This window comes from Monopterus albus, unplaced genomic scaffold (genome assembly GCF_001952655.1).
Source record: "Monopterus albus unplaced genomic scaffold, M_albus_1.0 scaffold36.1, whole genome shotgun sequence".
In the NCBI taxonomy this organism is placed as follows: Eukaryota; Metazoa; Chordata; class Actinopteri; order Synbranchiformes; family Synbranchidae; genus Monopterus; species Monopterus albus.
Window position 1 is genome coordinate 1,291,435 of NW_018127916.1, and position 24,046 is coordinate 1,315,480.

At 39.2% G+C, this 24,046-nt stretch overlaps 3 protein-coding genes across 5 annotated transcripts in view; 1 reads left to right on the top strand and 2 right to left on the bottom strand.

Moving 5' to 3' along the window:
• mst1 (macrophage stimulating 1) overlaps positions 1–12,701 on the bottom strand; it is a 15,742-nt gene extending 3,041 nt beyond the window's left edge. The window contains exons 1-17 of the mRNA XM_020598070.1: positions 12,653–12,701; positions 11,996–12,140; positions 10,553–10,668; positions 10,358–10,472; positions 9,095–9,234; positions 8,404–8,524; positions 8,087–8,205; positions 5,804–5,978; positions 5,213–5,343; positions 4,665–4,767; positions 3,818–3,954; positions 3,645–3,677; positions 3,417–3,537; positions 3,255–3,332; positions 2,437–2,583; positions 2,229–2,335; positions 1,825–1,964 (exon numbers count right to left, since the gene is read on the bottom strand). Of these exons, the coding sequence (XP_020453726.1) occupies positions 1,825–1,964; positions 2,229–2,335; positions 2,437–2,583; positions 3,255–3,332; positions 3,417–3,537; positions 3,645–3,677; positions 3,818–3,954; positions 4,665–4,767; positions 5,213–5,343; positions 5,804–5,978; positions 8,087–8,205; positions 8,404–8,524; positions 9,095–9,234; positions 10,358–10,472; positions 10,553–10,668; positions 11,996–12,140; positions 12,653–12,701 (1,977 nt within the window). The remainder of the gene's footprint in view (positions 1–1,824; positions 1,965–2,228; positions 2,336–2,436; positions 2,584–3,254; positions 3,333–3,416; positions 3,538–3,644; positions 3,678–3,817; positions 3,955–4,664; positions 4,768–5,212; positions 5,344–5,803; positions 5,979–8,086; positions 8,206–8,403; positions 8,525–9,094; positions 9,235–10,357; positions 10,473–10,552; positions 10,669–11,995; positions 12,141–12,652) is intronic.
• Positions 12,702–12,976: 275 nt separating this feature from the next.
• Positions 12,977–15,561, top strand: abhd14b (abhydrolase domain containing 14B). Of its 3 annotated transcripts, none has more exons than XM_020598112.1 (4): positions 12,977–13,198; positions 13,668–13,882; positions 14,461–14,702; positions 15,284–15,561. In XM_020598112.1, the coding sequence occupies exons 2-4, from the start codon at positions 13,669–13,671 to the stop codon at positions 15,461–15,463; spliced, it is 636 nt and encodes a 211-aa protein (XP_020453768.1). In that variant the 5' UTR covers positions 12,977–13,198; position 13,668; the 3' UTR covers positions 15,464–15,561. The 3 variants fall into 3 exon arrangements, with proteins under 3 accessions (XP_020453768.1, XP_020453770.1, XP_020453769.1); XM_020598114.1 differs by lacking the exon at positions 12,977–13,198 and adding an exon at positions 13,227–13,336; XM_020598113.1 differs by lacking the exon at positions 12,977–13,198 and adding an exon at positions 13,365–13,461.
• A 4,195-nt stretch (positions 15,562–19,756) lies between these two features.
• LOC109958968 (voltage-dependent calcium channel subunit alpha-2/delta-2-like) overlaps positions 19,757–24,046 on the bottom strand; it is a 7,303-nt gene continuing 3,013 nt past the window's right edge. Inside the window, exons 6-14 of the mRNA XM_020597969.1 lie at positions 23,983–24,042; positions 23,655–23,746; positions 22,814–22,885; positions 22,570–22,722; positions 22,388–22,440; positions 21,881–21,936; positions 21,462–21,585; positions 21,057–21,166; positions 19,757–19,845 (exon numbers count right to left, since the gene is read on the bottom strand). Coding sequence (XP_020453625.1) covers positions 19,757–19,845; positions 21,057–21,166; positions 21,462–21,585; positions 21,881–21,936; positions 22,388–22,440; positions 22,570–22,722; positions 22,814–22,885; positions 23,655–23,746; positions 23,983–24,042 — 809 coding nt within the window. The remainder of the gene's footprint in view (positions 19,846–21,056; positions 21,167–21,461; positions 21,586–21,880; positions 21,937–22,387; positions 22,441–22,569; positions 22,723–22,813; positions 22,886–23,654; positions 23,747–23,982; positions 24,043–24,046) is intronic.

Sequence of the window (24,046 nt, forward strand, 5' to 3'; positions counted from 1 at the left end):
CCCCGATAGCTCAGTTTGGCCGGATGGCCAGCTCTAGGAAGGGTTCTGGTCGTCCCAAACGTCTTCCATTTAAGGATTATGGAGGCCACTGTGCTCTTAGGAACCTTAAGTGCAGCAGAAATTTTTTTTGTAACCTTGGCCAGATCTGTGCTTTGCCACAATTCTGTCTCTGAGCTCTTCAGGCAGTTCCTTTGACTTCATGATTCTCATTTGCTCTGACATGCACTGTGAGCTGTAGGGTCTTATATAGACAGGTGTGTGGCTTTTCCTAATCACGTCCAATCAGTATAATCAAACACAGCTGGACTCAAATGAAGGTGTAGAACCATCTCTGGGATGATCAGAAGAAATGGACAGCACCTAAGTTAAATATATGAGTGTCACAGCAAAGGGTCTGAATACTTATGACCATGTGATATTTCAGTTTTTCTTTTTTAATAAATCTGCAAAAATGTCAAAAATTCTGTGTTTTTCTGTCAATGTGGGGTGCTGTGTGTACATTAATGAGGGAAAAAAATGAACTTAAATGATTTTAGCATATGGCTGCAATACAACAAAGAGTGAAAAATTTAAGGGGGTCTGAATACTTTCCGTACCCACTGTAAATAAGGACTGAAGATATGCACTTAAATGTGTTTGGTTGTTAAGTAATATATTCTCTAATTCTAATTTTAAGCTACAAATATTCACAGTAGGGCTGGATCCTAATAGTGGAATAGTTGAGTCATTAGTCGAGAGACCTATCAGTTGACTGAGTCTCTTGTATTCTGGCTTTTGTTTTCTTTGCATTACAATAGAAGGTAGCGCCAGACCAGTAGTTTGTGTTCCTCTTCTCCTCATTTTGGTGTGCCAAGCAGCAATTTAATCAATACTACCCCGTAGTTGGGGAGGGTAATACCCACTTCAACTGTGACACGTGCATGGATATTAAGGATGGAACTATTTAGGAAATTGCAGAACGAGGAGAAAAGGACAACAGAACCCACTGGGATAAGCCACATAAAGGGGTGAGATTTGTACTTTATTAGAAGTGTTTTCAATCATTGTGCTCTGTTTATACTAGACAAATCACCGTCACAATGATGTGGCTGGTTTTCCATGGTCTGGTTTGTTTACCTCTCTCCGTTAAAGTGCAACGCACAGCCGTTTACCAACTGTTTCTGCATCCATCTGAACGAGACTAGGAGGCTAAAAAAATGCGTAGGAAAATATTTTGATGAGGAAATCTAAATAAGAGGATTTGTTATGTGGTGTAAGCTGACACACATCAAACGCAAATTAAATGTGTGTAAATTTCACACTGTAAAAGTTAAATACATTTTTGAAACCTTGATTTATAAACAAGGAATTAATTGCTTAGTGTCATGTTTATGCATTTTAAAAGATCATAATGCTTTGTAAAATACTGGGAAAATATTGAAGAAATACCAATAATGACAGACTATTATATAACTGTAGAACTGAAGAAAACTTATTTATACCCAAATGTGCTCCCAAGTGTGTAGATTCTCTTCTTACCTAAGAACAAATCCCAGATAAGAAAACAAATTTGTACTTAAGGACAGTTTGTGAATGTGGCCCAGTGTCTCTGGTCTAGCTGGGGACCTTGTTACTTTCATCTTTTTCTACTTTCTGTTTACTGTCTGCATCTCTGTAACGTATCCAATAAGGACAAAATGCCATATTATAGTTGCAAAAAATAAACAAGAGTCAGTGACTGAAAAAAAATCAGTTGCAGTTTCAGATAAATGAAAGCTACAGACAGTTCCCTCAAAATTGGCAGTAAAGCATTAAAACTGTACAAAATTCTATATGGACACCTACCTCACAGGCACCAACCCCGCCCTGGAAAGAGCTCGTGCACATCTCATTCTCACGAACTCGACCTCTGAAGTATTTGTTACATTCCTTGTTACTAAGAACTGGTACGTGGGCCACATTAAGAACACTCTCATTGCCGGTCCCTTGAAAAGCAGTGAGAAAAGAAAAGGAAGGTGGACAGATGTTGAATGATTCTGGAAACAGCAATGCCATCTGTTGCTCAATGATCCGAATAGCTCTCTCATTTAGGTGCATCATTACTTCAAGGGCAGAAACAAGATGTGAGTTCCAAGTCATCTAGAATTGATTACTGCAATAGAAGCATACTGTATCGTGGTTATATGAAGCGCAGCATGTAGTGAATTCTGTGAGAAGTTATTGTTTCCAAAGGATTACAGCCTACTTACCTTTTGTCTCGCCCCATCCTGCAATCTCACAGGACGTCTCCTCAGCTACAATGTAGCGCTCAGGAGGCAGGCAGATCTGAGAGACACGCTCATTAAACTGGGCAGGGCTACAGAAAAAATAGCGATAGTCACAGTCAGAGCGATATTATACTGGTATGTCAGAAAGCGTGTGTGCGTGTGCATGCTAGGGACACTCAACAGTACACACTATTCCAGCTGTAGCATGACCAGTTGAGACTCGGAGGGTCCACAGACAATCTTGGTGAGCGGGATGGTTTGCACACCAGGCTCCCCTTCTTGTGGATCACGAAACAGCGTTCCCATCATGGCTGTGTACCCAGGCAGGTCCACGTAGCTGTGCACAGAGGAAGTAAATGTGGAAATACAGGCAAAGTGCAATTTCACCATCAGAGTTTAGTGTGTTAGCATTCCAACTTTTGCAGATTAGAATCAAAGCACACTTGAAGCTGATGGGAAAATCATTAGTGGTGTTAAAATTAAATACTGAATAAATTGAAATTTTGACCTGATGATGCTGCCAGAGTTAATGTTAAGGGATTATTAAAGTGAAGCAAGAGTGAGCGAACATGACATGATGGTGAGGCTAAAGAAAAAGTCAGGGAACTAACAAAAATCATTAGAATTGATCATCTAGGCACTACAGATATTTGTATTAAATTTCTTATCAATCCAGCCAATAGATGTTGAGCTACAGTGTTTCAGTCTGGACCTACAGGATGAACTGACATTAAAATCAAAGCAGCAGAAATTAAGCTAAGATTTCCTAACTTTTAGTCCCCAGTGAGGGTTAGTTTTTATTGTTGTTGGTGGTGAATAAATCATAAAAAATGTATTCAACTTTACTTCTTTGTTTTGCACATCGGGAATATAAATGTTTTCTGCTTATTCTATTTGTATGCTGGTGACGTTTGGTTGTGTACTGGGCGTTCATGAATTTAAATGGCTCTACTGATGCACCCTGCTCATGAGTGCATCTCCAAAAACCTTTAAGTAAGTCAAGTTTACCAGGAAGAGAAGCACTGCTTGGTGCTGATCACCCATCTGTCTTTAACCAGGGATCCTCCACAGAAATGGTTTCCTTTTCTGCACACAAGAGGTTAAAGTTCACAGCACAGTATATGTTACTTATATATGGCCATCTCAAACACCATCAGCTCTCAGACCCACCTGTCTCTGAGGCTCACTGTCCATGGTGAGTTCCCAGGAATCCCATTCACAATACGTAACATTGAGCTCCGTACGCTCAAGCGGTCCTCTCTCTTTCCACATTCACTAAACTCAATCTTCTCTGAGTTCACAAAAAGGCATGAAGAAGAAAGGTAAACTACTGTAAAACACACAAGGAGGCTGGTGGTGAACCTGAAAAACCTGCATCATATTCATTCAGAGACTAACCTACTGATTCAGTCAGGGACACTTTCTCTCCGGCTGTTTGAAGACATCATGAAACAGAAGAAACGTTAATGTGCCTGTCACAAAATAGAAGCTCTGGATGAATTTTTCACTGCACATTAAACTACTTTAAGGAACTGAAAATGGACAAAGAAAGAAGAGCTGTTCATGTGTACCGCACTGTTTGATGGCACAGTAGTCAAACTCAGTTTTGGGGTCAGTGGTGTAGCACCAGGGTCCGTGCCGGTCCCCATCTGGGTTACGACAATAGTCCTCTGTCAGATTGGCCTCAGGATGTGTCCTTGGGTTTATCCTGGAAAACCACACAGATTTTGTTCAAGCTCAGAAATGCCAAAAGTACAGGAAGTGGGGCAAACAATACTATATATACATTTTATACATAGCTCTTTTCTACATAAAAAATATAGAAAAGAGGCTCCATTCATGAAAATTTTTGAGTACTTGCCCCTATTTGTGAATTAAATCTAGCCTACCTTGTTTCTGGGCTGGGAGCACCCTAAGAGAATATATCCCAGTTTTATACTACATACCAACTGTTTACAGTATGCACTATATACTCATTTAATCGTATAAACTATTTTGTAGTTACTGCCAGTTGGACTTAACAAAGAGCCAGCCTAATGCTTTCTCAAAAAATGTAAGTTATGTTTGTTTTCCGACACGTTCTGGAGCTGTTTCACCACCATAAGGAATATCTAGAATTTTTCCAGCTGTGAAAAGCTCCTTCATTTCCTTTGTGCATTGCATTTTCAGAGAATTGTGTTCTTCAAACGCACACTAAAACTAAACAAAATAAAATAAAATAATCACACCATACTGAAATACTGCTCAGAATTAGTATTTAGTATGGATAATGAACACAACTTTAACATAAAAGCTATGAGCAGGGCCCGTTCCATTCTGTGTTTTGCCTCTGTCATAAATATCCCCAGAGGCCTACAGGCTGCGACCTCCTTGGATAAACAGTCATCTGTCTTTGTAACATTTCAATGGTCAGTGTACTTGGTCTGGTGAGGTGTATTAACGTTCCACTTCTGACAGGTGATGCCTTTACGAGTTTTGCGAACTATTCCTCTGTAGTTTTTTCCATTTTCTTGATAGCAATCTGGAAAAGGACATTATCATGATGACAGTGACCTTGATAAATTATGAAAGACAGAGTAAGCAATAAGAAAAAACGTATAGTTTACTGTGCGGCTCTATTCTGTACAAAAACCATCTATTTCATGTGAGGATTTAGGTTAGCTTAGCATAAATACTACAGACAATAGGAGACAGGTAGCCTGGCTCTGTCTGAACCTACCAGGTTAAGGTAAGGTAAGGTAACCAGCTGCTGGATAAGAGTGGTGGTGATTCCCTCATTTAATTCTCAAAATGTTAAACTCTTTCTTCAATAACGTGTAAAATTAACCAGCACACTGCACATTAATAGCACACTGAATAAACAAAGAAATCAGAGGCTTTCTCTTAATAATAATAATAGTCTAGCTTGTTGACAGCATCCTCCACTATTTACTTAACTCATCTTTTTCTGAAGCAAAGAGCAGTACCTTCAGCTTCTATGTCGTCTGCACAGCGTTTGATCTGTAAGCAGAGAGCAGTCCTCATCTCTGGCACAGATGTGAAGCACCAGGGGGCCTCTGATCCATCTGGGTTACGACAGTAGTTCTCCTCTAAACCTCTATATGAGGTGTAACACACAGTGATGCATTAAGGGAGCTATTACACAGCTATGTTTGCCCTTTAGTTTGGTTCTATAAAGGTTAGACCAACACATCTTACTCCTACTAAAAATGGATGATTGAAGCGCTTGTAATCAAGTTTGGCATAATGAAAGATCACTGCATCATAAATAAGTTTAATATTCATTCCACATCCATAGTGCCACTCAGAGAGCGACCCGCTTTTTAATGTGGAGCTGCTGACCATCTATCATCTGTTGTCAACTGTCAGCAGAGAAATAAGATCGCAAGAAATTTCCCTGCAATGGCATCTTGACATTAATATTCATGCGAGAAGCAAATAGAGGACTTGCAAACCAACAGACAGTGAGTGCAGGAGTAACCCCAAAGTACTTTCACCTTTCAAACATACTCAGCTTTTTTTTTTCTCCCCTATCATTCTGTGTTTTCTTTACTTACTTGCATTCATATATGTTTGGGTAGAAGGGATGCTCATGAGGATACTGGGCATCCCACCGCTGGCAGGGGATACCTGATGTTGTCTCGTTGACTTTACCACGGTAATCCTCTCCACGGCTGCGGAAACAGTTGGTGGTGAAGCTGGAGCGCTGCCGCTCCTCAACCTGAACCTCAGCTGGGCGGGAAGGAGCAAATTAAAGGAGAAATAAATTAATATTATATGGTGAAACAGAGGTTGATGGCCAGTGGATGTGGGGCTATTCAACAGAAGTCTCCTGGTGAGGTATTTCTTCCAGCTCAGCCTAGTTCAGCAGCAATATTTCCAATGTGATCAAATTAATAAACTGTATATAATATTTTGTTTTTTGTTGTTGATGGTTATGACAAAGAGAGTTGATTTTGAGCAGTTTACGTTGTTAGTTTTTATCTTAGTTACACCACCAGATGGTGCTATCTTATAGGCTTTTAAACTAGTGATCCTCCTCAGTGGAAGTGCCAGGGTTGCCTGTGTTATCTTGCACAACTGACGAGACAAGGACAAAAAAAAAAAAAAAAACCTGCCCTGCTTTGATTATTCATTAATTTATTTTCTGAACCTAAACGTTTAGTCACTTTGGTTTAATCCTAAAGGTATGATATTTTAATGTACATAAATTTATGAATTTTATATTAAAGAAGCCACATTGCAAACAATTACAAAATACCTACTATCTACTAACATACCCCAAACCCTTCTATTATGTTATGTTATGTTTGAACCATTTCCACTTCTGAGTTGTCTAAAACACTGCTTAAGCTCTCTTTTTTTCTCCATTAAATCTTTTAGATTTTCTTCATTTAGGTGTAAAATGTGGAATATTTTGACATTCAGATGTGCCATTAAAGGGTCTGTACTGAACTGAACTATATCAACAACCACTGGATGAACTGCCATGAAATTTGGTTCAGCCATTCATGTTTCCCTCAGAATAAATTATAATAACTCTGGTGACCTCTCGCTTTTCCTCTAGTGCCACGATCAGGTCAAAAATGTTATTTGCCCAATAATTTATGACCAAATAACTGTAAAACTAAAAACATTCCTATCAGCTTCATGTTAAGTGCTGATTAGCCAGTATTAACGTCCTCACATAATATACTCTGGTAGTGAACATGCTAAACCTGTTTAGCATCGCCATTGTGAGCATAGTAACATTCTGATATTTTGCTTTCTTACTGTTTTCATAGCTTTCTCCTGACTTGTGTTGGATCAACTAATCGGGTTGTTGAAATATGGTTTAAAATTAATAAATACTGTTAATACTGTGTACTGCTAATAAATATACTGTGTATAATTTTTCTGAATTCTCTGCCATAATACAACTGGAAATTGAACTCAGTATTTGCCAGTTTGTGAGTGCATTTAAATAGTGTAGGCCAATCCAATTCATACCATAATGAATGTAGTTTTTTTCAACATAATAGAGGGTTAAATTTTTTCATGTATATTTGTAAGTATACCACAATATATACCACAGCAAAAATTTACTGAAACTAAATAGAAATCGAAATTAGTTATGTAAAAAGAAACAAAATAATGAAAAGGGCTTTAATTAACCTTTAAGTAACCTGAAAGCCTTTGAGACAATGCAGTGCTTGAATTACTGACAAATATCTGCACACTTGAGCTACATTTACTCCTAAATCAAAAAGAATCATTGGGGCAATTGTGAAATGTCACACAATTTGGAAAGTAATTTGCACAAACAACAGAAAGGTGATTTTTCTAAATTTAATTACAGCAGCTTAATGAGAATTCCTAATTCCACTGTGACTCCTAATGCCACAGGAATCGGCTTAATTTAACTCACGTCCTCTATTTTATCAGAGGGCGATAACAATAAAAACAAAACAGAGAAATAAGCAAGAAGGTCTAATTCAACAAACCTATGCATTTATATGAATTGTTTAAGGAATGTATATGTTTGGGATGCAATTAATGATCATTTTCATCAACTAACCTTGCAATAAAAAAAAGGTTGTTCTATAAATGGTCACATAATAGCGAAGAGTGAATGTTAGAATTTACCATTCTTCAAGTTGATGTCTACAAATGTCTTTTGTCCAACCGGCTGTCTAAAACCTAAATACATTCAGTTTACTATCATAGACGATTTAGAAAAAGCAACAGAGTGCTGTTTGAGGAGATGGAAATAGAGAATGCGTACTATTCTTATTTAAAAGTCCATCATTCCAGCTCTTATGAGTATTTCAAATGCTACCATAACGTAATCAGCATCTTACTGCACTTGCTGATGTCACAGTTCTCTCTCTCCACATCAGGGTCAGTGGTGTAACACCAGGGCACTGGAGAGGCATCGGGATTACGGCAGTAGTTATCATCCAAACTCTTATCGGGATACCTGAATAATACATGAGCCATTTTTAAACCCACACTCACAAATAAAAGCAAAAGTGTAGACAGTGTAGTAAAATGTGCAGATCCTGCCTCACATTGATTCACATGCTAGCAAAAAGTGTACTTCTGCAAACCAGTTTATATTATTAATTAGGATTAATTAGGTAGATGACAGGTAATGTGGTGTTGGGTTCATGAGTACTTTTCGGGCTGGTAGATGTGTTGGTGAGGGTACTGCTGGTCCCATCTCTGACACTCTTTGCCATTCACAGTGTGGTCAACCTGTCCTCTGTAGTCCTCGCCGTTACATGTGATACATACCTCTGCAAACACAACCACAAACACAGCACCAACACCCGAGGAAAGACAAATGAGAAGGAAATTAAAAAAAAAAAAATACATGATACACATAGAAATACTTTACTTTACAGGTCCCAATGTTTCCAAATAATTTCCTTGGAAAAAAAAAACCGGATCATTTATTTTGAAGGTCCTGTCATCTGTTGCTAATTACAGTGAAGATTAAGACTGTTTAATTGGTACACTTGTTAATTACAACATTCTTTTACCAATTTAAGCATCTTTTAGTCAGGGACAATAGGTCAGCTGAACATGCAAAAATGTTAGAAAAAAAATCTACCTGCTTATAAACTGTTGCCAGGAATAGCTACTAATTTATATTCCTAAACACAACTAATGAGCGGGTAATTACTACCCATATCTCTACTTCCTGTTATTACTGTCTACATGCATATTTTCCCTATAATTAGTAGTAAATTATGAAGTTTTTTTCCTAGAAACCTCTTAGGAAATTATTGCAAAAGTTCAGGACCCATAAATAAAGCTGTTACATGCATCAAGTATGAGTATGTACAGTGTAGCACGTCCTGTACCATCTTTGCACTGGGGGGTGTTACAGCTTTCATAGCGTCGCTCAGGATCGGTGGTGTAGCACCACGGACCGATGCGATCCCCATCTGGATTTCTGCAGTAATTCAGCTCCAGGCCGTTAGTATGAGACAAACAGACAGTTCTATTATTATTATTATTATTATTATTTACTAAAATGATGTGTTGGCAAAGTATTCCATCAGACCTGACCTTGACTAGAAGGTTAAAGTTTTTTAATTTCCAGGTGTTTAACATGATTATATGTGCTCAAGTAACCTGGTTGTGATTGAGTATTCTGGTTATCTCTGTGTAGGACCCTCCCAATTTTAAGAGACAGAAAATACCCAAACAAATTATTATAAACTTGAATCTGCAAAAATAGGTTTTTGACCACTCAGTAGCACAAGAACTCCGACATATTATCACTTGGAAATTATACTCAGTCACTGGCCAGTTTTCACATCCAGGACACAGCTAGTGTCACGTGATTGGACATATGATTCAGTTTGCTGATGATAACTAAGTTTATCTGACATGTTTTGGTCATTATGTGACAGAATTAATATCAATGATCTGAAATTTTTCAAAAGACCAGTTATGCACAACTTTGCTTAACCAGCTTTGCCATTTAATCTATTAATTTAACTTTTTTTTGACAACTGTTATGAGCAAGCAAGCAAACAGGACACAAAGATTCATACTCATAATAACTTATATTAAATGAGTCACTTCTATCTGAAGGGAACTTGCCCATGCATGCCAGCAGACATTAGATGTGTTCGACTCAATTTTTGTAGCCTTTGCAGTGAATAACAGCTTAAAGTCTACGACATACAGTGGACATCTGCAGATGCTCAGTGGAGTTCTGTGCTTCAGCCACCTTCATTTGCTTGTTTTGGAGTGTTTTGTCTTCTAACAGGTTCAACACCCTTTCGTTGAACTGAGGCCAGGTGACTGACTTGGCCAGTAGAGCACATTAAACAGTTCGACCTAAAATCACTTCTGGGTTGTTTTATCTGTATGTTCTCTGACCTGCTGCATGATTCTACAGTGAAAGGTTTATACATAAAATAGGTTATGAGTCTTTCACTCTTCTGCCAGTATGTGAACACCTTTAAATACAGTTAAAGCTGAAGTAATCTAAAAGCTTGCAGATTTTTATTTTTAAATTCAATGTGCTGAAACAAGGTCCAAAAGCTTTCTGATTACACTGTTGAAAGACGAGAACATCAGTGTGAAATGATTCATCGGAGGCAGTGTCTGACCTGTGATCATGAGGAAACTTGGACCACCATTGTTGGCAGGTGAGACCGCTTTTCGTGGTGAAAACCTTCCCTCGGTAGTCTTCTCCTTTACCCACGATGCACTTCCTGACATAAACTTCATGATAAAAAGAACCAATCAAACAACTCCAGTACTGACACGTCAAATTGACCTCTGTAAGTGCATATGAATCTTACCCTTCTTCTCGTAAAGGTCACAGTTTACATTTCTCTTCACCTCTGCATTGCTGCCATCACCCACCCAGGGCAGATGTTTACAGGTGACAGCTGGACGAGTCTCATAGTTGAATGCTCTGATAGTGATGAATATTTTCATGTCAAAGGTCTATACATTAAGGAGTAAAACCTCAGGTTCATATTAGGGTTAAATCAATTTAAACAGAGGTTTGCAAAGGTTGAATTAAGTAAAAACTGGGACAAACAATAAGATTACTACCAATCTTGTCTGATGTAAAAATTAGTTAATTGTTATTGCTATTAACATTATAAAGTTTCCATTATTGTGGTGCTTTACTGCTTTTATCTGTCATGTCATGGTTAAAATCACTCGCATGAAGGTGGAGTTAATAAATCTGTGGAGAAGACCAAAAAGATAACATTGTTTTTTCTCATAGCAAACCTTCATGTTACCTGCTTGTAAAGATTAGTTTTGCATCAGACATTTACAGACTTTAACTCAGTAGTAGTAACCTGGATACCAGAAACCAGTGCCACCACAATAGTAAATATTACCATACTGAGTGCACACACACAGTTTTCCAGTGAGGGATTACTAATAATACTACTGTGTGCTTACTTTAAGCTTTATTCCCTAATAAAGTGGTCTAGATAGTCTTGTTAAACTTGAAGTCCTCACATTTTCCAGGTTTCACAGTTGAGATCTTGTCATGACCCCATATCTCAACAATAACTTACATAAATATCCAATATTAATATAACAAACTGAAATTTTGGTCAGATCTGTAAAAACAAGAGCCCAGTTCTGTTAAACTCAGGATACCCTTAAAAACTGAAAGATCCCTTTGTTTGGTATTTTTGTAGCCATCGTTATCAGGTTGGACTCATCTCACGGACTGTATTAATAACTAACACTTGAAACTCCATCATTAATAAGTTATTGTAAAATGGACAAAAATGGTTTTTTCCCTTTCAAAATGTACAGTAAGCATCAATAAATAGCTTGCAAAACTCTTCACTGTCACAAGCAGAGTCCATTAGTAGGTGTTTTAGAGCTTCTGACAATATCACGATTTTCCCCAGCAGATGGAATTTGCCCAGTCATCAAGGATCAGGCTGAAACTCAACTTTTATGCTATCACAGATGAGTAGTTCTTAAAATGCTCAGATAATGGAAAGCTGAACAAAGGTATTTTCATGAAAACTGAGCAAACTCAGTGACTGAAAGCTTCTGAGTAACTAAGTGACTTTCAGTCTCATCATATCTGATGGTCAAATTAGCCTAGAATATAATATGAATGTGTCATCTTAACCTGGCATTTTTTAAAATCTCTGTAGGTACATATTTCATTACAGATCCATAAATTAAGTCATAACAAACCTATTTTAAGTATGGCCTCGGTGCCTAGTGATCAACACAACCTGCTAAATTAAGTTGGATACCTGCAGTCCAACGATTGTGAGCAGCGAGTAGCACACTCCTCCAGGTTCAGACCCGGTAACAGCAGCACTCGTTCTGAGTTCCAGGAGGTAGGAACCAGCTCACGGCCCTCAGAGCGCTGGAAGTCATTCAGAGGACTGCGGTAGCCTGTTTGTGCAGACAGAAGAGAACCAGAACCACACTTTGTACTGGCTGACTTTCTAGGCTGTGTCTTAAGCCCATCTGTTTTAAACTGGAGTGTAGGAGCTCACTGGTACCAAATGCAAAATTTGGGCATGAGCCTGCACACATATAACCTTTGGACCATGATACAAAGACCAGAGAAAGGCTTTACAGACCAATACATCTAGTTAGTGAACCAAACTACTACGACAACACCAACAATTACTAGTAGGCCTGTGTATCCATGCAGAACTAGATTTAATTACATAGTATTCTTAGGACCCACAAAAACATAACATTAAAAATAGTATTTTGGAGATTTCTTGGCTATCATCTTACAGGTAGTAACTCTCACAGACTTTTGCTCTGATGGCAAAATAAGGTTTAAAATTAAAGCTTCAGCTCCTTTGTACTCACAACAATAAATAAAATTTATAACTTTTAAAGTCATTGAGATTCGTTTACAATTAAAGACAGGGATTATAAAGTGTTCTTACCAGTGACCAGTCCGACTGACAGGAGGATACAGGACAGAAACGGTTTCATTGTTTGTGGTTGGTGGAAAAGACTCTTCTATAAACACTAGATGAAAATATAACCACTGTCCTTTGTGAGCTTCTGAGGATTTGGGTTTTTTAAGAGTAAAGGATTAACCGTAGATTGCTTTTATAAAAAAAAAAAAGCAAACAGGACGTTTTGGAAAATCCACGCAGAAAACCAAATCCTGACGGACACTGAGCCCGCAGTCGGCGGCCCCAGTCCCCAGACAGACGATCAATACGTGGATTAATCATTAATGAACTGTAGCACATCGCTATTTGTTCCTCTACTTTTTCATGACACAACAGCATTGTAACTGAAAAAACCCCCACAGATGTGAATCGATTCCTTCCAATCAATTCTTCTAACAGACGCTAGACGTCAGCACAGTAATTTCCAAAGACTTTTTTCTTGCTTCTGTTTTCCGGGCAATAAAGTGAAACCACAGCTGATCCTCCTACTTCTGGTAGTTTAATCGTCCGGTCGTTTGTGGAAGCTCTCGGGTAAGAAATGTTGGATTCTTTCCTTATCACGTTTGCGAAGAAGAACAAAAGTAGTGAGACGAGCTCGGTTTTATTAATGAAATGATCTAATCTGGACTTTGAATTGAAGCGTTCAGCAGTTTATCAGGACTCTCCTTTGTATGTACAAACATTATCTTATAAACGTGAAGCAAAGAAACTTGGCTGGTTTGTTGGTGTGAGCAGCTGTCACCTGATAACTTCAGCCGCCGGTCACTTACGCTACACCACATAAAGATCCGAAGGTTAATTTGTGCAAATGCCAGAGATTTGGCATCTCTGCGCTCATTTTGCGCTTATATTATGTGGTTTTGCATCTTTGTGATCATTTTGCGTCCCATTTTAAGCCGCTCTATTTTGCCATTTTGCATCTGTTTGGAACTGCTAGTTCGTTTTCCATTTCTTTTTTTTTGTTGCTTTGTGTCTATGTGGTTATTTGTGTGTTTTACAGGATGTCAGCTGTTAAGATGACAGAGGGGAGTGTGCAGGTAGAGGGGTGCAAAATGCCGTTGTTCTACAGACAGAGTGAACCTAACGCAGGGGAAGTGAAGATGACAGTTTTACTTCTTCATGGCATCCGTTTCTCATCGGAAAACTGGCTCAACATCGGCACACTGGAGACTCTGGCCAAAGCAGGCTGCCGTGCAGTCGCCATTGACCTGCCAGGTGGGTCTGATGGGAACAAACTCAAGTTTGGATTTCAGACCTCCAGGGGCCCTGTAAACCCGGGTCCATGGTCTTTAAAGGTCTTATTACTTGCATACAGTATATATATATATATAAGGGGATTTGCATCACTAGTTCTACCACCATTATTATTTCAATTATATGGTGCATTTTTCTAAATAAAGTTGGGTTTCTTCAAAATGTCACAAGCTAATTGAAGTTACAGACAAAATGAACTATGACTGACTCATATAAGGCTAAAACAGTTTTGCCTTAGTCATTGGCCATGAGTGTGATGCGTTACCTTTAACGCACACATTAGTAGAGCTCCCCATATCTGATGTATAAAACTGGTTTATTTTTGTGGCTTCATTGTTAAATCACCTCTCTGTAAATTAACTTAATGTATACTGGTCAAAAGCAACTTGGGACTGACAGTAGAAATACACAGCTTAAAGGGAGTACAGTATATGATGCTAAGGACATTACACTGCACTGTTACTGTAAAGATCATCAGCAATGTGTCTGTGGTTTTAAGGCTGGTGTCATCCATTTTTATGAAACCCATGTGTCCAAAGGGTTCGGCCGGTCTAAGTCAGCAGAGGCCCCAGCACCGGTGGGAGAACTGGCCCCTGCTGGTTTCCTAAAGGAGGTGTGTGAGCGGCTGAGCCTGAGCCCAGTGGTGCTGATCAGCCCATCCCTCAGCGGCATGTACTCTCTCCCCTTCCTCTTCCAGCACCAGGCTCTGACACGAGCCTACATCCCTGTGGCTCCCATCTGTACTGACAAATTCACAGCAGAGCAGTACCAGAGTGTAAAGGTACAGTCTGCGTAGCAGGATAGGCCTCTGCTTTATATCCCTTTGTAGTTTCCTTCCCTGTTTTTTTTACAGTATGTGTACTCTTCATTTACTCTTTAAAGGATAACTTGAGCAACTATGAATGTCAAGTTCCTTCTCCCACCTTTTTAAAAGACTGGATTTTTACATGCTACAATGACAGGAGCAGATATGTGACTTTATACGTTCACAGAACCCACAAGCTTTCATCCAACTCCAAACTCTTTGAAAATTTATTTTCTTAGAGGGCAAATCAAGTGAAGGTGCACAATCCATGAAGGAGACGTGGGTTCAAAAAACAAGCAAACATGTCTGAGTAAACGCATAAAGCTCAGTGATTTAGGGAAAATATCAAAGCAGAAAAGCAGTGTGATTATATTAGTGGGATTATTATAATAAAATAGCTAAACATACTGTAAGTAGACTAAATGCCAGTGCTGGATTGTAACACTTATTCAAGTACTGTATTCAGGTTTATTTTTAAAGGTACGTGTACTGGGGAAAAAAAAAAAGATTAATCAGAAGGATTTCCTTTTCATCAAGTGTGTACATGTCTCCTTCAGGTTCCATCACTGATTGTTTATGGTGACCAGGACACTCAACTGGGAGAGGTGTCACTCCGTAACTTGAGCAATTTGGCCAATCACAGCGTGGCAGTGATGAAAGGAGCGGGTCACCCCTGTTACCTGGACGACCCGGACACTTGGCACCGAGTTCTCACAGACTTCCTCAATACGCTGTGAATCTCCGCTGTGTATCAACAGTCACATGACTCAGGAACCACACTAATAACTAAATTCATGAGAAATTTAGTCCACAAAGATCCTCCTGCATGATCTGTCACTAATGAAAACTGAAATTAAATATTTTCTGATGAAAGTTTGCAGGAAACTTTCAGCATTTTTGCAGAAATGCATAGTCACTTCCCTCGCAAGGAGGGTTAAATGTAGAAATGGATACCCAGCCAACAAATCAGCCTAGTAGCACTGCTAAAGTTCGCTGTGATCACTTAAAACAATAATTTACTGTTTTACAGGGAGATCAGGTGCCAGTAAATTCCTCAAGTCTGGTGAGTTAGAGCCCCACCAAGAAATAGACTGGCTCATAATCCCCCATAAAAGAGAGATTTGTCGTTTTTAGTTTGGATTTTGTACGGCTTAAACAAACACTGCAGATATGTGTGAACTGTTTTCTGTGGCCAGAGCCAGTCCAGCTGTTTCCTTGTTTCCAGTCTTTGTGAAAAGCTAAGCTAACTGGCTGTTGGTTTATGAGAACGGTATAGCTATTCTCACCTAAATCTTAAGGAAACAGTGTTTTACCAAAAATGTTGAACTTTTCCTTTATTACAGTGCCATCCATCCTGTACCATGAAAATATATATTGTACTTATAGATTTTTATACAACTTAACCAAGCAAATAAATGAATCTCCAGCTGTGTCTCGCTAACAAACCAAACACCACACGTTGAAATGAAGTGAAAAATATGAACATTATTTAATAACTGATTCTCTGTAATAAACAATTTGAAAATATTTTACAAGGAGTCACAGACACAATATTTTACAAATTTTGCCCTCTTCTTTTTTTTTAAGCTTCATCTGTACAAAAGAATGGAGCAACATGGACCAGAGCCCAGACAAGGAGCAAAATCTTCCACACAAACATACATTCACACTCACACACACACACACACAAGAAATAAAACCAAAATAAAATTAAAAACATTTTGACTTCAGATCTGAAACTCATCAACAGTGCTGTATTCCTATATATATATATATATTTTTAAACTTCATTTAAAATTCGACTGATTTTACTTTTTTTTTTCCTCTAAATGTTTTTCTTCACACACTTGTCAAACATGGTCACATAGCACCAGACTACAGACTACAGAATCACATACACACGCGTCTTTCCCACAGAGATGCACCAACACAGATGCAGCGAGGGTCAGGAGGGGGCTTCATGAAAACCCTCCCTTACTTATTTTAGGGTTGTGTCCTAAAGCGGACCCCTCCCTCTCATCCCCAAGCTGGTCCAGTTTTCTATTTTTCTTTTATTTTTTGGCAAAAGCAACTTTGTCAAACCTCAGAAATCATACGTGCGCCCCACTGTCCGTTGGGATGCGCACACACAGATGTCGCTCTATGAATCCTCCATGACCTTCTGTCTGACAGGCCCGTGCTGCTCTGTGGAGACCCACTCCCTGAGCTTGCCTCCGACATCCCGACCACTCACAAAAAAAAACACCTGGGAAGCTACGTCCTTGGCTTGCTTCAGCCTGGTGCTTGACATTTCCCAGCTGGGCATGAATAAGTAATAGATGTTTGCTTGTGTGTGTGTGTGCATTATGCATAATGTCTTAGTGCAGGTGTACAAACTGTAGGCCTACATGTTTACATATATGCTTGAGACTATGCATACAGAGTCAGGAAAAGAGAGGAAGTTGCAGGGGGTACATTTCCACAGGAGCGTGTAGTGTTTGTTTACAGAGTGGAAAGAGGGAAATACAGACAGATTTAATGGCACGTGACAAACATGCCAGAAAAGTAAAACTACATCCACCATCAGATGACCCGCCCCGTCCCTACCCAGCACTCAAAAGAGACAAATTGTAAATATACTTCCTAAATGTAAACTTTTTAAGTCTTTTATTTTATTTTTTTGTCTGATTTGTGTTTGCAGTAACTGTGCCAGCATGTTTGTCACATCAAATTGTACCAACAACTGTACAGTGTATAGTCAAACTGTTGTGTGAATCTTCTCACCAGAGCAACACAATGAGGTTTAGGTGGATGTGAAGATCGGGTAGTTTTTTTTTTTTTAAAGAAAACTCCCACCCTCCCTCAAGCATTTCACCAAACAGGCATCAGTCAATCCTGAATCATTCCAAGACTGAAAAAATACACAATCTGAGCTCACTATAGTTACTGCAGAACACCAACAACACCCAGGGAAAAAAAAGAGTGTACATGATGAAAGGGGGGCAAACATATCAGAGCTCCATACTGTGTAACACTAAGGCATTTAAAGAGGCTTTGTTAACTATGTTGCATCTGAAACAGAAAACACTGATGAAGTACACATTCTTTTGGACACCTCTGCTCTTTTAGATTAGTACTTAAGCAGAATGATGGCTAAAACGGATTATTTTTGTTGAAGTTAAATCCCTTTTTTCTCTACAACACTGGATTTTGTCCACTGTAACACAGAAACAGGAGAAACAGCTATGCTACCACAACTGTCATCCCTCATACACTCAATTTAAAAGACAAACCCTTTGAGGGGTTTCAACATAAACTACAGTAACACACACATCCACACACAAAAACACATATGATTCAGGCAAATCTATAGCAGTCAGGTGGCCCTAAAAACGCTCTATGGCCAGTTAAGTGACTGTATACTGATGGTGTATTGTAGCTCTATACATGGCTTTGTAAAGAAACAGTATAGTAACTCCATATGATGGCAGTCAGGTAGCTCTGAAACGCTACAGCAACCTTAGCCAAGAGGGCAAATACATTAAGCTCGAGCCAGTCAGCGTGATGGCTCTGTGTAAAGCTATTTCTACAGCTGACAGATTCAGTCTCACAGGCTCCTGTGTGATCCAAAGCCTCACAGATGGCTGCTTTATAAAGGTACTATACAGTAGCTCTACTCGTATACGGCCGATGCGTTCCAAAACAAAGTGCATCAAGGCACTATGAAACAGTGGCTCCTAAACACGGGAGTCTAAATGACTTTCCACACACATTGTAATGATCAAATGACAAACTGTGATGGATTACAGCCAGACTATGCGTACGTGATCACAATATATAGTGGCCTCTTCTGCACTTTTCGTGAAAATGTTGATAAAGTCCCTGTCCCACAGCAGCGAATGGTTTTGGAGTTTGAACAGCATCAGTCAAAGGAAACACAAGCCCCCCCAAAAGGTAAAACAATTAGCCCTGGGAGGCGGTCATGAGGCAGAGATCCAGGTGTGTCTGTAGTGTGAACAGAAGTACAGTAAAGCACATATACAAACTGTGATTAGGAACATCAGTAGAGGTTACCGGAGAAGCCTCATGAGGATTGGCAATGGTTCACATCAGAGAGCGCAGGGTGTTTGTTTTTTTAAAAACATAGTCTAAACCAGAGGTCAGGATGGTTGATCAAGGAGAATACTGCACAACATTAATAATGCTCCTGACTAAATCTGCAGTAACTGAGAACTAATTCATAATTTACAGCCAGTTAGTAGTGCATAAGCCAGATACTGTAGCACTAGCCTTAAATAGTAAATATAAGGAGAAACAGTTCAAGAAATGGGATTTGTTACCATCACTAATCCCCAGTGAACGGCTTTTAAAAGCATTGATCTGTAATTAGAAGCTGCACAAAATGAATCAGCATTCAGTTTCTGAGCATCTCTTCATGTCATGGTTTATCCTAAACCTAAATCAGAAGCCATTTCCTCTTTGTGTTTTGGCTATAAAAATAAGACCACATGAAAGTCTATCTCATTTTGGCAAGTAGATATAGTGCATAAATTAATTTGTCTTTTTACGTGAACACCTAACAGCTTCCTTTTCAAATTAAAACCTAAATATACTGTATGTTTTGGAATACTCAGCACTTCAGCAGCTTATACTACTTGACAGTTCTTTTTTTCTGTTGTTTTTCTTTTATGGTGGCTATTAGCGACTGAATGGTCCACAGCCTCTGACGAGAGGCGAATGACAGAGCGGTGAGACTCTGAGATGGAGGAGAGAAGTAGAAGCAGAAGTCCCACTGTCTGTCTGACTGACAGAGGTGAAGGTGGACAGACGACCTCTACTCTCCAGTCTGTGTGAGGTCTGTGGCGAGGACATCAATGTATCCCTTTTCCCCCTCCCTGCCCTGAATGACAAGGGCGGTGAGGTGGTCTTAAGGGGTTTGTTTTCTCTCTTGTTTTGACATTGCCTCTGATGATTAGGGTGGTCTGGCACCACCCGCTCTGCCTGCCGATGAAGGTTAACTGGCTGAGGACACAAATATCCGGCAGTTGTCGCTAAGCGATAGGAACTGAAGCGAGCTGTGGTAGCGTGGCACTCAGGACTTCCAACTTGCCATGATGGGAAGTCCCATTAATACCTATGACTATAGTGGGGGAGGGTACAGGGGCACAGAGGTGAGGAGGTGGGGGCAGGGTTTTTTAGGACAGGACAAAAGCTAGGGAGGGCTAAAAGGTGGAGGAAAACCAAATTAATGTAGTAGAGAGGGAACGTGGGGGCTGATGACAGGATAAAGCAGGAGCAGCTGAAGGAGCAGTAAAGTGTGGAAGAGAAGTCATGTTCACACATCGAGTCTATCTGAGGTGTGTTTTCCATAAACTCTATGTTTGAGACACACATCTATTCCTGTTATTCTGTCATCTGACTAGGTGTTATGGAGAGTAGCAGCGTCTTAGGCAGCACCGACTTCCTATGTCTAACATTTCTGTTTACAAATCATTTTGTTTTTGGCAAGAGGAAGATGGGCCCACTCCCTCAACCTTTAGTGTGCATGCAAGTTTTGGATTGTTAAAACAACAGAATTGCATCCATAAATCTGAATATAAACTAAAAATATAATTGTGTGTGCTTCCTTTAATGTAGGTGGGGCTGGGCAATGCGACTGACATCATCATCATCATCATCATTTTAATAAGGGGAGCCAATATCAGCAAAATCACACATAAGATTTTTAAAATAATGAACTGTGTTGCAGTTCAGTGCTGGTTTCTATTACTTAAGATCAAACTCTTCATATGTTTAAATCAAATCTGACTTGAAAAACATGAACCTCGATGTATCGCAACACTAATGTCCTCTTCACGGTTTTTACTTTACTGGCTTGTGAATTGTTCAAAATGTTCTGTGTGCACACAGTGTAACCTTGTACCAGCTGAGGCGTAAATGCCAAACTCATATTTGTTTGAATAACTGTGCTTGATATTGTGTCTGAAAATCTTACAGTGGCGTTACTGTCAAAGCAGTTGGATGGTCCTTTTCGATAACGTGCCGCACTCATTTCTTCACACGGATTTGCTTCCTTGACTGTAAATTGATTCAATTAAGGAAAATTAAACTCCTTTGAATGTCTCATTTTCCCTTTTCCGTAATGTTTCATCACCCGCCCACACACTGATTCCTCATTCAGTCCTACAGGTGTAAATGACTGGTCATAATTCACGCCATCGTGATAAAAATAACCTTGAAGTGAATGTGAAACGTCTGTTTCTGCAGGTATGGTAATAAGGAGATAGAATCTAGCGATTAGAGAGAGTGTCTTCGTCTCTGCCAGCTGGTGTACAATGTGAAAAAGGATACACTCCTCCTCCTCCTGGGACAGCTTCTCTATCTCGCAGGTGTTGCATGGCATCTTCTCTGCCACCACAAACAGCAAGTTGGTGTTGTTTATCCTCTTGGCATGAATCAGCCTGCGGAGAGAGAGACACCTCTGTCAACAACTCCCCTCTGAAGCTTATATCACAGGCTCATTTGCTAATGGATCAGTGAGATTCATGAGACGGTCTTATAAGGCTCATTTAGCCAATGATATGAGCGTTTCATTAAAGCTGATACAATTTAATCATCAGCAGAGTTTATCAGCTCCAACAGAAAGATGAATCTGTCTTGCTAACTGTCTTGCTCTGTCACAGCACCATTTGCGGCATGTATGTGTAAGCACATGCATGTGTATTTAAATGTGTGTGCGACTGTGTGCATATAGACCTGGAGCAGTTGCCACAGTCTTGCAGTATGTTGTAGGAGCTGCTGAGATTACTTAAGTAGTACTGGGTCTGGATCATTACACAGCTCCTCTCTTTGGAGTCGATTCCTTCTGCATCCACGTCGTCTGCAGCAGAGACACACGAGCAACACTTGTCACAAATGATTTATAAGATCTGATTCTGAAAATGATGCACAAAGATGTATGTCTCTACTTAGCCTGGAAAAAGTTGTAAAAGACTGTTTATCATTTCTTTAAATAAATAGTGTTGAAAGTTTGTGCAAGTGTTGTTGAATTACATTCAAATTATTTCACATCTACTAATTGTTGATCGGTTACAGTTTGATAAAAACTATAACGGACAGGAAAACGTATAAAACAGAATTAACATTGGCTAATTTTACATCCTGCTTGCTCCCACCTGTGACAAACCAACTGTGATAAGCCAGTCCATATATAAACTGTTGGAACAAGGACCTGTGGAGACAGGAAGTGTGAAAAAGAAATTGTGAATGCAACAATGTGGCCTAGTAACAGGGGCCATAAACTTTTACAAACTTGTGTCAAAGTTACCCATCTACAGAACTAACTATGATGGAAACAAAGGGCAATGCTGATGTTTTCACATTACTGATGAAAAAAGCATTAAGACATAAGTCTTGCAGGTCAAATGTGACTCGTATAGCTGGTATGGTCGCTTAGTGTGGGGTAGAATAGACTGACAAACTGAGCAGAGGACAAAAATAATATATTTCTCATACTTACAGGTATTACAGAAAAAAACCATCAGAAACAATGCTGAGCATTTCTAAAAAAAACCCATAAATACTCCCTGATGAAGATTATTTTATGGATTTCAGTACCACTAGGAGTGTCAGAATATACATTGCCACTGTGTTCTGCCTCATCACAACTAAACAAATCTCACCATGCAGCTGCTGATGTCCACCAAGCCAGGTTTACAAAATCTGCAATAGTGGGCTGTGGGCACAGAGGAAATGCATGACTATTTCAAGCAAACATTTAGGTATGTAATAATCTCTCAACTGTATTTGTCCATTCATTAATTCAGCCCATCCCCATCCTCCAGTACTAATATTAGATTCCTACCACAAACACTCGTCTGGGTGCAGCTCCAGCTTCACTGTTGGGCATCCGTTCACACACCGACTGGTAGTCAAAGGACTGTTTGCGGTTGTAGAACGAATTGTTGTAGAGGGCAAACATCAAGTAGGGGTCGACATCGCTGAAGAACATTCCTACCTGTAGATGATATAAGACACCCTGCTCAAGCTCTGAGCAAAGATTAGAGAGGAAACCCTTGTCAGTGTAAAAATGCATTTATTAACTTCACCTTGTTCCAGTCATCCTTCTGATTGGACATGATTAGAAATCCACCATCATCTAATAAATAACACAGGAGATCCTGCACACAGAGGCAAAATGGACTGTTAAAGCACAGGGGAAAATGTAGAGTGGTTTAATACAGTTGATCCAGATGAGCACAGGAATCTTTTTAAAGCTTTTGCAGGAATACTTACGTCGCTGTTGGCTTCACAGTCCATTTCACAGCCCCTGTTTGGTCCACACTGCCACAAAGACCAAATCATCATTTGAACATGTTAGCATTTACAGTGTGAACTTTCTTACTGCAGAGGCGTACTCAAGTACTTGTACAGTTTTGAGGTTTCTGTGTTTTACTTGAGTATTTTCATTTTCTGCTACTTCACACTTTGACTTCACTACATTTCACAGAAAAATATTGTACTTTGTACTCAATACATTTATTTGATAACTGTAGTTACTAGTAACTTTTCAGAATGAAGTTAAAAGAACAAAACAATATAATCATTAAACTTTATTGATGCTTGGTAAAATTCATAAGTTACCCAGCAGTAATTCAAATTATAGGCATACAAGGTAGTTAAAATCAACTCTACCTTTACCAGCTGCAACATTAAATGTGATGTACATACTAATACACCAATAATTATAATCAAATAGTACGATGCATATCAATGTAAATTTGTGCCGTTTTGCATAATGAGTACTTTTACTTTTGGTACTTTAAGTATATTTTATGCTAATAGTCTTACTTAAGCAACATTTTGAATGTAAGTCTTTTCCTTGTGACAAAGTATTGGTACTTTTACTTAAGTAAACAATCTGAATACAACAAACTGTTTTACTGTTACCGTATTTGAGCCTTGACGGTTGTCCGTATGGTTGCTGGCAAGAATCTTGAACTTATCCGTCCAAGCTTCAAGGTCTAGTTTGACTCCAACCACTGAGAGAGAGAGAGAGAGAGAAGTCAGGAGAAGACATTCACTGAACAAGATTCAAAATGCAAAAACTAAAAGACAAACTTACATAAAGGCGCCATAAATATATGCAGACACATGTCCACTCAAAGTGACAAGAAATATGAACGCAGATGTGTAATTATCTTCGCCTTGCTCTGAAACATTTTCTTTAATATCTATCATTATAAGAATGTCTTCTTCTCTTTCAGAGCTGAGCCACCTGCAGGTTTGATGGTCTTCACTCCTATTGTGATCTCCACAGCCGTGCTGACCAGGATCCCTAT